The 14,425-nt window shown below is 38.4% G+C and overlaps 3 protein-coding genes across 4 annotated transcripts; all 3 read right to left on the bottom strand.

The window, feature by feature from the left end:
- Positions 1 to 387: 387 nt before the first annotated feature.
- fuom (fucose mutarotase) lies at positions 388 to 2,210 on the bottom strand. The gene is made up of 6 exons (XM_043255823.1): positions 2,054 to 2,210; positions 1,522 to 1,590; positions 1,204 to 1,271; positions 960 to 1,058; positions 645 to 718; positions 388 to 543 (listed from the first exon to the last, which is right to left on the bottom strand). The coding sequence occupies exons 1-6, from the start codon at positions 2,136 to 2,138 to the stop codon at positions 477 to 479; spliced, it is 462 nt and encodes a 153-aa protein (XP_043111758.1). The 5' UTR covers positions 2,139 to 2,210; the 3' UTR covers positions 388 to 476.
- Positions 2,211 to 4,466: 2,256 nt separating this feature from the next.
- On the bottom strand, positions 4,467 to 6,858 carry echs1 (enoyl CoA hydratase, short chain, 1, mitochondrial). The gene is made up of 8 exons (XM_043255820.1): positions 6,698 to 6,858; positions 6,147 to 6,344; positions 5,929 to 6,056; positions 5,751 to 5,850; positions 5,531 to 5,635; positions 5,343 to 5,462; positions 5,100 to 5,167; positions 4,467 to 5,010 (listed from the first exon to the last, which is right to left on the bottom strand). Exons 1-8 carry the CDS (start codon positions 6,786 to 6,788, stop codon positions 4,945 to 4,947), a joined length of 876 nt encoding a protein of 291 aa, XP_043111755.1. The 5' UTR covers positions 6,789 to 6,858; the 3' UTR covers positions 4,467 to 4,944.
- Positions 6,859 to 7,269: 411 nt separating this feature from the next.
- On the bottom strand, positions 7,270 to 14,161 carry lgalslb (lectin, galactoside-binding-like b). Of its 2 annotated transcripts, none has more exons than XM_043254581.1 (5): positions 13,629 to 14,161; positions 13,142 to 13,228; positions 12,966 to 13,054; positions 11,510 to 11,699; positions 7,270 to 10,986 (listed from the first exon to the last, which is right to left on the bottom strand). In XM_043254581.1, the coding sequence occupies exons 1-5, from the start codon at positions 13,629 to 13,631 to the stop codon at positions 10,843 to 10,845; spliced, it is 513 nt and encodes a 170-aa protein (XP_043110516.1). In that variant the 5' UTR covers positions 13,632 to 14,161; the 3' UTR covers positions 7,270 to 10,842. The 2 variants fall into 2 exon arrangements, with proteins under 2 accessions (XP_043110516.1, XP_043110515.1); XM_043254580.1 differs by having other exon boundaries at positions 13,661 to 14,149.
- Between the last annotated feature and the right edge of the window lie 264 nt (positions 14,162 to 14,425).

The following is a 14,425-nucleotide window of genomic DNA, read 5'->3' as shown; positions in this document are numbered from 1 at the left end:
GCATATAAAAAAACATTTCAATAGTCCTAACAATAAAACATGCACAGAGCGCAATTAAGCTGCTGTTAATTTACAGAATAACGGCAACAAAAAGAAATTGAGCTACACCTGTTAAACATGAAAAGCTAAATTTGACCAGGTATGTTAAGATATGTTAGATGTTAGTATATGTTAAGAATAAATCTTATTTCACAAAACTTTCATTAAAAAAAGTGTTTTATTTTCAAATTGTATTTTATTGTATGATTTTCTCTTTTAATCTATTTATTAAAGACATGGTCTTGTTGCTTATTTTACAACATCACGTTACACAAAATACGAACAAAAAATTAGGAAAAATTATAAACACTCATTTTTGCAATCAAAATAAAAAAGGGTGGCATTAAATTTATATACACAATCTTTATTTACGCAAAGGTATTCTATTCTATGTGCGTTATCTATTGCAACTTGGTGTAAAAACTAGCAAACAGCCTTCAGCACTCTTCACCAGGAGGAATGACACCTTTCTTGATTATGAGATTTCCATAAAGTGCAGTCTCCCTGTCAGACAGAGTTAAAGGTCGTCTATTATTTTTCTTAAATGTGAATATTAAATAATTTAATAGTTAAACAGACCCATCATCATAAATAAAAATGCTCACCCAGTTGCCACTACAGCAAACGACTTCTTGGCACGCTCATAAAATGCAAACCGCTCGACAAACCTGAAGTTACCCTGAAAGAAAGAAAAAAGTACAACATTTTAACTGTTTGTTAATGTGATATACCTATATATATATATATATATATATATATATATATATATATATATATATATATATATATATATGAAATATGTTACGTTCTGGACAAATGATTTGTCTTCCCTTTGAAAACCTAGTTTGGTCCAATATAATTTAAGCAGTGATGGATAGTCTTCATATGAGTTATGACCCTTTATGTATATAATAGCTTACATCTGATCCTGCTTGTTTCAGGAGGTCAGAGTACTGGTCCCATACGGGCACTTGCAGACCCTTTAATTTGTCACTCTGCACACGGTCCATGACGGCTGCCTAACAAATCAGACCTTATTTAGTGTCAGACATGCTCTACAGTTATGATAAGTTACACATATTAACAAACTGAGGTGAAATGTGTGGTTTAACCATCAGAAAAAAAAGAGAAGCCGGAAAATGATGCAAACGTGTAATTACCCACCGGATCATCATAGGTATCAAGAGGAAAAAGCTTTAGTATTGCCTTCAGAAGTTCAGGTATACCCACACCTTAAAAAGTAAAAGCAAATAATGCATGACAAAACTGTAATTATGTGGGGCTGAGCAGCCTAGATCTGGAACTACAAATGATCAGTTTTCATTTCTACTGCAAAACAACAAAAATTTAACATTTATTTTAAACAGTCTAAACTTTGCCCCCCTCTTTTAACTACGAAAATGCATGTGATAATTGTTAAGTTTGTTGTAAAACGATACCTGCTGCCTTTCGTAAAGGTTTAGATGCTTGCAGGACACGTACCGTCGGCTCTTATCTCCACTGGACCGCATTTACAAACAGAAGAGGTCGGAAAATTTGCGTCTGCGAGAACTAGAAAAAGGGACACATGACAGCAGAGCTCTTATAACTGCACTGAAGCTCGTAAGACGAAGCAGACTCACTCAAAGCTACAGGCGGACTCAACATCAGCGGGAGTCGAGTGTGCGGATATGTGTTTTGGCTTAAAGATAATAAAAATGTGACATTTTTATGAGAGGCAGCCTACAAAGTTTTTTGAGTGACATTTTGATGATCGAAACGAAAGCGCAAGTCGCGCGGCGCGGAGCTCAGCCAAAGCGACGCGACTTCCCGCTTTACTGCACGGACCGGGGTTTATCCGTGGCCGTGTCCTTTTATAAGCCAGCGGCAGGACGTACCTATCCGTACAGGTAGGCTATATCGCCTTGTATTCGTCCAGATATCTCCCGCGTGACACAAGAACGGCAGCCTTCAGAAGTCCGGCGCGGCGCTCGTGAGAAAGGATCACCGTGATCCGATCTCATTAACGACTTACCCAGCTCGTCTCCGTGACCCATTTGCGCCAAAACATACAATAATTCAGGCGTGAGTATTGACGGGATTCCCTTTAGTATGACCATTTCGAAGCAGTGACAGATCGCGAGAGCGTTCGTGGAGAATCACGTGACCTCTACGCGCATTGCAATTGGTAGATCTACAGTACGTCTCTAGCGCAACCTGCGTTTCGAGTGGCCTACGCAATTTGCGTACCTCTGGGTACTCGTGACAGCTGCCGAGTTTTAAGTGATTTTTTCGTATTTAAGCACGACTGGTTATGCAAACGGGTCGAAAGTTACTTACCGTTGCAAACCGAGAGGTCATATTCATTTTCAGCACCGCCTTTGCATAACTTTGTGTCGTCTGAGTCGTAATTACATTATTTCAGGTGACCGCAATGCCAATAATAAAAATGGCAATTGTCAGAAAGCAAACAGAAATTACTTTTTTTGTGAGAGCTAACCACAGACGTCCACTCGATCGGTCGTTGTACCAAGTTGTTGTTTTTTTAGCCTTATTTCAAAAACATAAAATGATTAATAGGCATTTAAATTTAAATTAAAATTAGCTGACAGTGCTGAAACAGCCTAAAAATAACATCCGTACGGCTCTTAAAAAAAAATAAAATAATCAACAGGCGTTTTCAAAATCATACTATTTATTCACATTATTTCCATGCGTAACTGAATCGCCGACGATCGAGCAGTAATTTCGCGCACAGCTTGATATAAAACTTAAGGTAGTCTAAAATGTTGAGGAAAGGTCCCTGTTATAAAGCCCATGATTTGCGTTGTGACCGAAACGACAATTTAAACTTAGTTTTCCGGGGTCCGCGCGCACAGGCCCTGCGCGTGAACCCAGCCGCGTCACCGCTCCCGACGGCCTGTCCGAAAAGCTACCAGATCCGGCGCTAATAAATAAATAAATAAATAAAGTATTAAATGCAACGCGAATTGCAAAGTCATAAAGAAAAATGTGAGATTTTCCCTCCTATCTGGTTGGGGGGGAAAGGGAACTTGGAAAGCTAATTGAAGCTGAGCTCGCGCCCGAATGAAGAACGACGCCTAGACGTGCAGCTGCTACCGATGAAGAGGAGCTGCTGGTGATGTGGTTGCAATTCAGGGAAATTTGCTCCAAAAGAGGTGTGTGGAGGCTTTGCAGCTGCGAATTGTAGAGTGAAAGTGGAAAGATGGAAGACTGATGGAAGAAAAGACATTCGGAGGAGCCAAGACTGTCTGATCAGTTCAAAGCTCCTTTCTTTTACCGAGGAACCATGCTGCTCTCTCTTTGGTTCTGCTTTTTTAAATGAGTTTATCACGCTATGAGGAGCTGCCTCTGCCAAAATGTAACGTTTTGCCCCTTTTGTCTGCGCTGAGCGCCTCAATTCGGTCTACATTTATTATTTTGACCTTTCGTTAGCAGGGGACAGACTTCAAAGCGGAACCTCTCTTTTGCTGTCTTTAAGGAGACCTTTGTGTCGTTGCGGTGTGTGGAGAGGACGTTTTTTTCTCTTCTTTTAAAAGTTTTGTTCCAGGGGCCGAGAAGAAAGCCGGAGTCTGAGGGAATATTGAATGAAAATTAAAATCAATTAGGCTATGGACTTTTGAGAGCGCTTGGAAAGACGCCGTGCGAAAAAAAAAAAAAAAAAAAAAAAAAGCCGAGATTTTCAAGTGAGAAAACGCTCGGTTGATGTGCGATTGAGATGAATAGCCTCTTCCTTTAATTGCATTTGCCGTGGTCTTTCTGGACGCTGTATTTCACAAAAAATAGCCGGCGGTTAATGCGTAAAAGTGGGTTGTAAGTTCTCCGGTGATCTTTAACCCGACAACCGATGAAAGTTATGATTAAGCGACATTACATTAAGCGGTTTAGTTCAAAAAAGGCTGCGATGTGTCATAACTTGCATTCAGGTTATTTATAAACGGATACAAATAGCATATTATTTAATTAACATTAAAAAATACATGTAAAAAGAGCGTATCGATAAATTGAAAATGCTAGTTATTTATAAATCATCGTTTCGATACGCTTACATATTTATCTACGTGATGACCTCGTTTCTTAGAAGAAGGTTAGATGATTTTTTAAGAGTTTTTTCTATGAATATGTTGGTTCTGTCGCTGGTTATAAACACACTTCATATGTCGCGCGAACCTGCATCGCGCCGTATTTATAAACACTGGGCGCTATGCACTTATAAACACGAGTCCTTCACAATCATTTTTTGTACTATATCGTATAAAACACTTGATGATATTACATTACATCGAAATAATTTGTCAAATAGCAGAAAAAGCACAAAAAAACACGACATAAATACCACTACAGCGGCTTTAAAAGGATATCTTAATGAATAAGACTGAAAATACGCCCGCAGCGCCCCCTAGAGTGCACGAAGTGGAATTGCGACGTCTTTTCACAATTCATTTTAATCAAATAATCGCCATATTAACACACGAACTGTTCAAATCAAAGGCTTATAACAATCTTCAATATTGTTTTATAGTAATTACAAACCATTTCGAAAGGTAAGGGCAATGCCTTAATCTCTCTCCTAACTGCTAAAGTGTATATTAGTACAAAGGACGTGTTTAAATCACACACAGTACTGCACTGGACCTCTATTTATAGTCTGTCAGCAAAGAAGGTCTCAAGGTGATAATAGCAGACATTAATAAGAAATGATTAATGTATAAATCAAGGTAATAGTGAGCTCATTGAACTACTCATTTGTTTGTCAACCCGAATGCAAAGATCCTGATTTTTTTTTTTATTTTTATTATTAACACTTGATAAGAAAATTAAGGCAAATTAGAGTATTTTAATAACAGCGTTTGACCACAAACTAAACACAGCGGTTTGAAAATCACCATATTTTCCGCTGGAACTTTACTTGTCCTGGAAAGCTGCCTTTCGCTTCTCGACAAAAGCAGTCATGCCCTCCTTTCTGTCCTCCTAAGAAATTAGAACACAGCAAGTTCACGAATGAAGTCATCTTTTTCTTCAAAAAAGGAAATGAATAAGTGGAAAAAAAAGTGACGCACCGTCGCAAAGGTTGCATGGAACAATCTTTTCTCGAGCCGATTGCCCTCAGCTAAAGTCAGTTCAAATGCTGTAATCAAAGATCAAATAAAACTAAATAAAATAAACAAAACAAAACGGCTGCACAGGACTATGTGCATTTTTTAAATTCGACTTGAAGGCATGACCCTAATGCAATCATGAAACACGAACATCACATATTTCAACAATAAAAGCATAAACTATTTCTTTAATGAAAGTCTTACCTGCGTTAACGGCTTCCTTTGCCATGGCCGAGACGAGTTTGGAATTGCCAGCTATTTTCTCTCCACATTTGATCGCTTCTGAAACCAGCTGATCCACCGGAAACACTTTACTTACCAGACCTGCGAAAATAAACGCATCAGCCCACTTCTTAAACTGACAGAAGCAGAAAGAAGCTATAGCTACGAACCAGACTGTTTGGCCTCCTGAGCTGATATTCGGTCTCCTGTGAGAACCATCTCCATTGAGAGGGATTTTCCCACTGCTCTTGTAAGCCTCTGAGTGCCACCGGAACCTGGATCCAAAGAAATCAAGTCATTACGGATGCCTCGTTCTTTAGTATTCCCCTTCATAGTTATTCTTCAACAATGAAATCAACGTAACAAAAAATAACCAATGCGTTATTGTACCAGGAATGGTCCCGAGCAGGATTTCTGGTTGTCCAAACTGTGCTTTCTCCCCAGCATAGATTATATCACACATCATGGCAAACTCGCATCCTCCACCAAGCTGGACAGAAAAATACATTTCTGTTTAAGCTCGAAGCACTAGGTCTCTCTAGTGAATGCATTTATATATTTTACCTACCGCAAATCCATTGACAGCTGCGATAACGGGCTTTTTAACTGTTGATATCCTGTTCCAGTGCGCCAAGAAGTTCCCACCGTAGCACTCTTGAAACGTCCGATTCTGCATCTCTTTAATATCAGCCCCGGCTACGAAAGCAGAAGCGTCAATAAAACACAATCAATGATTTTTTTGCTTTTTTACGTAACTCACAACTAATTTCACCGACAGTTTCACACCGGCAAAGGCCTTTTCGCTTCCTGTGATGATAATCGCTCCCACTTCACCGTCCTCCTCGAATGCATCGAGGGCTTTGCCCACCTCCAGCATGAGCCCATCACAAAGAGCATTCAGAGCCTTTGGTCTGTTCAGCTGGATGAAGCCAATATTCTTCTTTTCACCTTTTTTGTCAACTAGTATGTACTGATACTGGCCACCTGCAACAGAAACGAAAGTGGGGGTCAAATAAGCTCACGATGGATGCAAGCATTTTAAATAACCTAAAACAACATTGACTTAGCACATAAATCACTTCATTGCAGTTCACAAGCTGTCATGTTTTTTTATTTTGCCGTTATCTGTATTACTCATTGCTATATAAGTTTCAGTTGTAAACAGTCTCACACACATGTAATTGCGGCTATCATAAAGCACACTTTTTCCATTATTAAGTTTCAGATACTGCTACAACATTCAGGAGTAACGTGACCAGCGCAGGCAAACGACGCAGGTACCTCGCGAGCGACATCGAAAAAGAAGCCGTTCGTTTTTTGGACATGATTTCTGTTACCTGAACTGCATGGCCTCGCAGCTGCTAGCGCGGAGGGCAGCAGTTTACTGTGCTTGAGAAGTAACCCTGTGGACCTGCAGAGCAGCGCCATGGTTGTGTGCGGGGTCAACGGTAACAGAGCGACGCAAAGAGACGCAGAGCGACGCAGAGTCACGCTGCCTGCCTGTCATTGGGTACGTCACTGCGTAGTCAGGATGCCAGATCGCGTATTAAAATCCCTCTTCCGTTATTGTTGGTCTCCCTCTACTGGTCACTTCCGTCGGTAAACTTCGCATGTGACAAATGCACTGCCTTTTCTTTTTTTTGTATTGCCAGTAAAAAACGTAAAAAAACGTGTAACATAAGGGCTGATCTGACGGTGATGTTAATTATGGTTTCAAAACGTGTTGTACATATTACAGTCAATGAAATAAAATTATTTCTTGCTCCAATTAAAAAAAGAAAAGAAAAAGCACTTTTTAAAAATGCAATTTATTGAATTGCGTGTTGTTTAACTAGTAAACCGCCAATCAGTTTTAAAGATCAGGTAAAGCTTCTGCTAGGTGTAGACAGGACACATTAAATGTCTTCCAAGTGTTTAAGGACTGATTTATTAGTCTGCAAATCCATTAGAAAAGCACCAAAATTCATGGAGGTTACAAAATTCACTAAATAAACAAATCTTGCCTTTAAAAACAAAGCACAATGCATTCACATATTGACTTGGTCATGTAAATCCAGCTGACAAAACAGAATTAAATCACCACAATTGTACTTTCAGGTATTTGTAATGCACATTTTTATTCACACATACTTTTATTTTAAACCAAATGCTACTCTTTAGTTGTACCACACACGTTGAAGCATGTTACAGGGGATTCTGAATGACAAACATTTCATACCTTGTCAAATTATGAATTTATTGTTTGTTTTATTGATTAGTTTCAATAGCAGCACTTGCTTCAACCACGCATTACAAAAAAAAAAAAAAAAAGGTACTTTGAAAAGTGCAACTCAAAATTGAAGTCTGTTGGTGTATATCATTAGTAAGAATACAATTTTAGATCCCAAACACCAACGCCATATTTCAATAGGCACATTTCTTATAAATACCGAGTTTTCAAAGCACACTGAAGGTTTTAATTCATGAAAATGATTGTGCAACTACATCCAACATCACAAACTAAGTAATGGGCCACTTTAGTAATACATAAATACATTTGAAGCAGTCTTTAAATAAAAGAACTGACATACAACACTCTAAAAGCAACAGTCTAAAAGCAGAAAAAAAAAAATAAAAAGTAACTTGCTACCTAGGGTCTAAAAAAAATAAACTGAAAACCAGTGAGAACTCAGACGAAACAAACATTCACCATACAAACACTGTCTTTAGTCTGAAGACATTATTGCAGTAGCAAAAAAACCAAACAAAAAAAACAGAGGCCCCGTTCAGTATATGTACATCCAAAGTTCGAAGGCTTCAGAACAATGGTTTATAGCCAGGACATTCATTTTCAACCCTCATAAAATGGGGAAACAGTTTGAAAGATTGTTACTTTTGAGATACAAGAAAGGGCAATAAAGATGGAAGTAGTAATTGGAAATATTAATAGGATCATAGGGAGAAATGCAGGTTTGCTAAACTTCAACGAAGTGTAAGTCACTTTGGATAACAGCGTTTGCCAAATACATTAACAAAAATCTATCAGTATACCAAGGTTTATTAAAGCACAGTCAGCACTTTTGACATTCTCCCTTTACGTGTTATTTCTCACCTGTTATTTCTGTAAATACACATTCTCCCTCCCCATTTTTCAGTTACCCAGGTGTAATTTCACACACATTATTCAGAGACTAAAAGAATGGTCAACACTGAAACGTTCAAACATCACCACACAGAAAATAGCTCACGACTCACAACAGATTTAGCAGTTAAATAGCAATACTGTTAAGTGTATCATATTGGTCCAGTTGACCAGGTTTCATTTGCTAAGCATGTTATCAAAGTGCGTTTGCCACAACATGTCAGATGGGTATGTGGTCAAGGACCATATTGCTTGTGCTGCCGTAGCGATTCTCGATTCAACGATCTCTGCACGAGTTTGAGGCTCAAACAACTGCAGAGAAAATCAGCCAAGTATAAAAATGACCTACTTCACAATAAATCTACGATAATTTATTTGAGTTTTTCCGAACAGGAGTACCTTCTCAACAGATTAAGGATCTTTCATATTGCACTCAATAAATATTTTGACTTTAAAATGTTGACCAGACGCTGACGTGGGCAAAATGTTTTTGGCTGGTGCCAAGTACTCTCTGGCATATAAATGCATTATTTCATCGCATGAAATTCAGTCAAGTTGATCCACCAGTAAAGCAGACAAAACAGCGGTCCTTTAACTTCATTAACCTTCACTGCCTCCGTTTCTATGCGTTTCATGACACAGACTTACTGTAAGTATTAGAAAATATTACAATAGTGACCATAATACTGAATATACAGTAATACTGACTAATGAGAAGCTGACTTTTCACTAAAGAACAGTTGATTCAGTACTACATACACCAGCATTCAAAATTTAGGGTGTTTTTGTTTTATTTTAAAGAAATTAGTACAACTTAAATTTATACAAAAAAAAAAAAAAAAAGCAGTATAGCTGTTCTCAGCACCAATAAAAATACATGTTTCTTGAGCATTAAATCAGCAGGATCAGAATGATTTCTGAAGAATCATGTGACACTAAAGACCGTAGATCACAGGTATAAACTACACTTTAAAATAAAATGGAAAACATATTTTTAAATTGATTTACCGTTAACCGTTTACCGGTTGAGCATAAAAGACTCAAAAGCATTCTTACCAACCCCAAACTTTTGAATGGTAGTATATGTATGCATGCCCTGCAAATTAATGCAAATCAAGACGCATTTTAGTAGCAATAATTTTAATAACTGCTGTGCTGTTTTACTAATCCAAACCTACAACTGGAAGTTGAGCAGAAGACAACCGAGTGGACAGCATTGTGCGTTTACCGGGCAGAGGATCTCAGCAAAATCACTGTTGAATACAGAAACATGCTGACCATGTGTTAATATTAAGAGGAATTAATTGTTGTTTTTTTGTGTTTTCATTTTATACCCACAGCCAAGTTATTACAAAGCCTATCAGTGGATGGCAGTACATTCAAGAAACTATTCAGCCCTGTTATATCAGCTCCTTCAACTTTCACGAGGTGCTCACAATGAAGCGTAAACAGATAAGCAAGTTATTTTTTTGCAAAACCGCTGCACTGCAGTCATTTCTCACTAAAAACAAATATAAATTACACATCTGTGTTGGTTTGGTTGCCAAGGATTTAACACGATACTGTTGTACTTAAATACTGTGCTGGCTTGAAAGAGAAAGACTGGATGATCAAATTTCCAAAAATAAAAACTTCCTCTACCTCAAAATGAAATAATCCTTATGTGACATTCTACAAAGCGTCAGTCTAACAATCTCCCAAAATGAATAGTTGCAATGAACAGAAACAGGAAAAAGTACGCCATTTCAATATGCTACACAATCTGGAGATAAACATCCTTCTTCCAAAATATTTTAATTATTCAGATTAAAAAAACAAAAAAAAAAAAAAAAAAAAAAAAACAAATCCAGCCCAGGTGGGATAGCAAATACTCCTGCATTCTAGCAGCCAAAGCATTTAAGTGTAACTCATAATAATTAAAAGCAAATTTGTCATCAGAGTGAAATGTAGTAAAAATCAACTTTATCCGATTTCCTGAGTTTTGGATTATTTCGAACCTACACTGCTAGACTACAAGCCTACAAGTACACTGGCAGTGTCTAAGGACAGCAGCTAAATCCCTGCGACGTATGTTACTACCACAGAGTGCATATCAAAGTGTGCGATCCCTGAAAAATTACTGAAGCTAAACAAAAACTACAACGTGAAGCAAAGATACTGGAAAACACACGTCTGATATTGCAACCATTCACCAACCTGTTATGATACAATACTCAGAAATCATTACAATGCGAGGTTAGAGGGCAAAAGAGAAGTGAAAATGCAGATGTTGTTGATGTCTTTGTGTGAGCTGCGGCAAACACACAGGTGCAGATGGTCACCTGTGAGAAGTCCTTTCTGGCGCTTGCTCAGGTGTGCTTGTTAGCCCAGCTTGGTGATCTGAAGACTCCCAACTATCCGGATCATATTAATGGCTGGCAAAGACTTTACTTTGTGATAAAAGTCAAACAGCTGGTGTCCATCCACAAAGATCCTAAAACGCTGGTGCTCACAATGGATCTCAATCTGTGGAAATGGGGAAAGGACGGGAGAGAAAGAGCGAAATCAGATCATATCAAAAGAATCCTTTGTCAGTCACTGAGACACATTGTGAACCGGGTATTGAAAGGAAGTGCTTGTCTTTGGATGACTGCTTATCTCAGCTCAACAGTGACCCATTTTTTGGTTCGCCTTCAGCCCAGATTACAAACAATAAGCACTCATTACCTTCAAGCATCTTTAGCCACAACTCTACGCCGTATGGAATAATTCAGTAATTGGATATTATAAAAAGAAATAAACAGTCATACTTTCCGAAAATATAAACAGTAGTCAACATTTGAAGTCGAGCTAAACTTTCATTAACTTCAAATGTTGACTGCTGTATACGTCGATCACATTATGAGGGTATTTCCTTCTGTCTGAAAAGATACCTGCGTATACAACAGGGGTGTCAGCTGAATCCAACTAAGAAATGAAGCAGCCGTCAGATCTGCACACAACCCTGGTCAGATTAGAGCATGTAAATGTCAGTGTTTCAGCTCATTACCCTAAAAGGCTGGTCCGGGATGAAGGGGAAGTAAGCTATGGGTGCCTCTTCCTCACTCCATTTCCCAGAAACCTGTGCATTCCTCAGGAACTGCCTTTCGGTGAATCGCGCGCTGAGTTTAAGGGCCACATCAGTAAGCTCCTCATCATCGTTCTCCGCATTGTGGCCACAGGTCAAACTGATGTCAAAGCTGTGCAGAAAGCAAACTTAAGCACGTAAACAGACCATTTCTGGTGCAATGCATTGCCTAAAATTCTCGGTCTTCTTTATTTAGACATTTATTCATCTGTACTAATAGGTTTAATATGTTATGTCATTATAACCATATGACTAAACATAAAAATGAGAAGTATTGCATGGAGTATTACAAACTGTTTGGCAATATACAAAATATTACAGAGAAATAGCATGCATCCACTTTACATGAATTCATATTGCATTGAAATTCGTTCTTGCACTGAATGAGCATCACAGTGCATTCCTAATGGATCAGCAGTCTGTTAAGAAAGGCTGTATTCCTGAGCTTAAATGACATTAGTACCATTTAACCAAGTATCAGGACCGTTATGTGCATGTTTAATTAAAATGCTGCACAATTACAATTTAAAGACTAATCTACCAATTTAACAAACTGCTCCATCCCCTTAGGCCAGGCACAAGTACTACACTGTATTTATAAAAAAAAAAAAAAAAAAAAAAAAAAAAAAAAAAAGACAAGCACATTCATAAATGATTACTTTGGACAAGTGTCAGCCAATACATTAATATTAAATTAATTATTTTCTACAACATTACTGCATACAGCATTTTAGCGTATTCAGAATTGGTGAGCACAAAAGACTTAACCATGCCCAAATATTTCAACAATAGCGTAATATGACAAATTAGTGTTAAGTCTTTTCAGCCGTTCCCATTTTCAGGCTCTTATACGGAACATGCCTGTTGGTGCTCCACTTCCTTTAAACACCTAAATACTTTAAGGAACAAAACATACATGTATATGTCACCTCAGTCCAGCTCTGCGAGCGGAGAGTTACTATTCTAGCGACTCATTCTGGCTGAAACAATATAGAGGTGAACATGAACTAGTCTTGAATCAAAAGATTTACCACTGATTATTTTGGTTTCCAAGACACACCCAGTGCTCTCAGTTTTTGTATTTGTTTCCTTAACAGCTAATGCAAACACCCATCATCACTAAACAGTGCACACACACCCATGCAGTGCGTCTCAAGCTGATCTACAACCCAACGCAACCTGAAACAGGCTCTTTTTCTAAAAACACTGTTCCGCCTAACTAGACAACATATATGCTGTCTAGTTAGGCGGAATGTCCAAAAATACATTAAAAGAAGGTTACAAGGTTTTGAGATGGAGCGTCTGTCTGATTTAACTCCTTGCAACTGCTAGATTGTGTACATTATTAAATACATGCAATTTTGATATGGAAACATACCTGTCTGGCTCCGCATCAATGATGCCCATTATAATAATTTTCTTCCCAGGCCTCATCCCACCTCTGATCCGTCCACTAAAAGGAACTGTCTGGTATATCAGATAGAGAACAAAAATATCAGCGCAACGGAAACTAAAGCGTAACATAAAAACGATGTTTTTAAACATCTACTCTACCAGAATACGAGAGATGTCTTCTTTATCAGGCGAGATGAGCCCAGAATCTCCAAACGAGTTATTAAGGTGAAGATCATCTTCGGTGTTCTTCAGATGAGAAAGAGAAGATTTGCAAGTTTCAAAAAGCCCTTGACCACGACAAAATGCAATAAAACGCGATCGCTGTAATGCAGATGCACATGCAGATGCAGATTTTAACAATAAAACGACACGCCTTCTACAGCTGCAAGCTTTAAAGACAGATTTAAAAAACCAGGATGTGCATTAAATACATCAGAGATAAAAGAGGGTTTAAGTATTCTTTGTTCACTGCGGTAGTCCACGTCTGATTTCAACAAAATCATTGTGCTTTTTTTCCTCAACTCCACGTATGAAAGATCTCACCGCACGTGATGCACGCGGATTTCAACTACGCTTCTTACTGAATACGTTTATTAACATCTTTTCATAAAATTAAGCATAACGGCTAATTGACGAAAATGCGAACCATTTGAGATCTCGAAGGTATTTGTGACTTACTACCGCGTCCTTTTCCATGCTCGCCACCGCCATCTTGAACAAAATACCATAGGATGCTTATCAAAGGCGGTCCAGCCCAGGAATCTGTCAGTGTCGTGGCAGACTGGACGGGGAGCTGCAAGGTGCCTAAGTTCAAGAAGAAAACTGTAAAGCGAACAGATATTCCCCAAACGAACCGAGAAACAACTCTATTGTGCTGCTACGTGTGAAAGAAATATGCTGACACGGATTATCGTACGGGTGGAGGTTAATCCAGCCTCCATATGAACCTAATCTGCTCAAATCTCATTGGATCGGAACATAATTACCAACAGAATAATAAGTGGCTACAGTTGAACACTTTTTAGTTTTAGTTTTAATACATGGCAGTGTTCTTTACTGAACGTTCTAGAATTATGGCGCTGGAATTTTTAATGTTCTTTGTAGTGATTCATATTTTGTTAATATTACTTGAATATTTTTCGTAAGGGTAAACTTATTCCTTGCTTTGCATTTTTTGTTGTGTTCGTGTGTGTTCTGGGTTTTGTTTAATTCTGAGGGAAAGAATTGAAAATGGTACGTTTGTGATAAATGTGCGCCCTCCTCACTGAGCGGCGAGAGGGAGACCCCTGGTGGCGGGCGACGGGAATGACGCCAAGTGGCGGGAGTGATTGCGTTAAAGGAAATAAAGCGAATAAGTGAAACAAAAGTGAACATTTCTTTAACAACCTCACCGTCGGTGTATCCTAGATGTAGATGAGCGTGTTTCGACATCGGAGCAGATTT

Source organism: Puntigrus tetrazona, chromosome 13, assembly GCF_018831695.1.
Source record: "Puntigrus tetrazona isolate hp1 chromosome 13, ASM1883169v1, whole genome shotgun sequence".
Taxonomy (NCBI): domain Eukaryota; kingdom Metazoa; phylum Chordata; class Actinopteri; order Cypriniformes; family Cyprinidae; genus Puntigrus; species Puntigrus tetrazona.
Note: the sequence above shows the minus strand (reverse complement) of the source record. Positions and strands in the feature narration are given on the sequence as shown.

Bases quoted from the DNA above. Each gene is read 5' to 3' on its own strand.
- fuom (XM_043255823.1), bottom strand. From the start codon at position 2,138: ATGGTCATACTAAAGGGAATCCCGTCAATACTCACGCCTGAATTATTG. The intron at 719-959 runs GTAAGCTATTAT...TCTTTCTTTCAG, and splicing joins TGAAACAAGCAGGATCAGAT to GGTAACTTCAGGTTTGTCGA. The intron at 544-644 runs GTGAGCATTTTT...TCTGTCTGACAG, and splicing joins TTTGCTGTAGTGGCAACTGG to GGAGACTGCACTTTATGGAA.
- echs1 (XM_043255820.1), bottom strand. From the start codon at position 6,788: ATGGCGCTGCTCTGCAGGTCCACAGGGTTACTTCTCAAGCACAGTAAA. The intron at 6,345-6,697 runs GTAACAGAAATC...TTTCTGTTGCAG, and splicing joins TGCGAGGCCATGCAGTTCAG to GTGGCCAGTATCAGTACATA. The intron at 5,463-5,530 runs GTTCGTAGCTAT...TTATTTTCGCAG, and splicing joins TCAGGAGGCCAAACAGTCTG to GTCTGGTAAGTAAAGTGTTT.
- lgalslb (XM_043254580.1), bottom strand. From the start codon at position 13,693: ATGGCGGTGGCGAGCATGGAAAAGGACGCGGTA. The intron at 13,055-13,141 runs GTAGAGTAGATG...CTGATATACCAG, and splicing joins AAGACATCTCTCGTATTCTG to ACAGTTCCTTTTAGTGGACG. The intron at 10,987-11,509 runs GTAATGAGCTGA...CCATTTCCACAG, and splicing joins TCCCGGACCAGCCTTTTAGG to ATTGAGATCCATTGTGAGCA.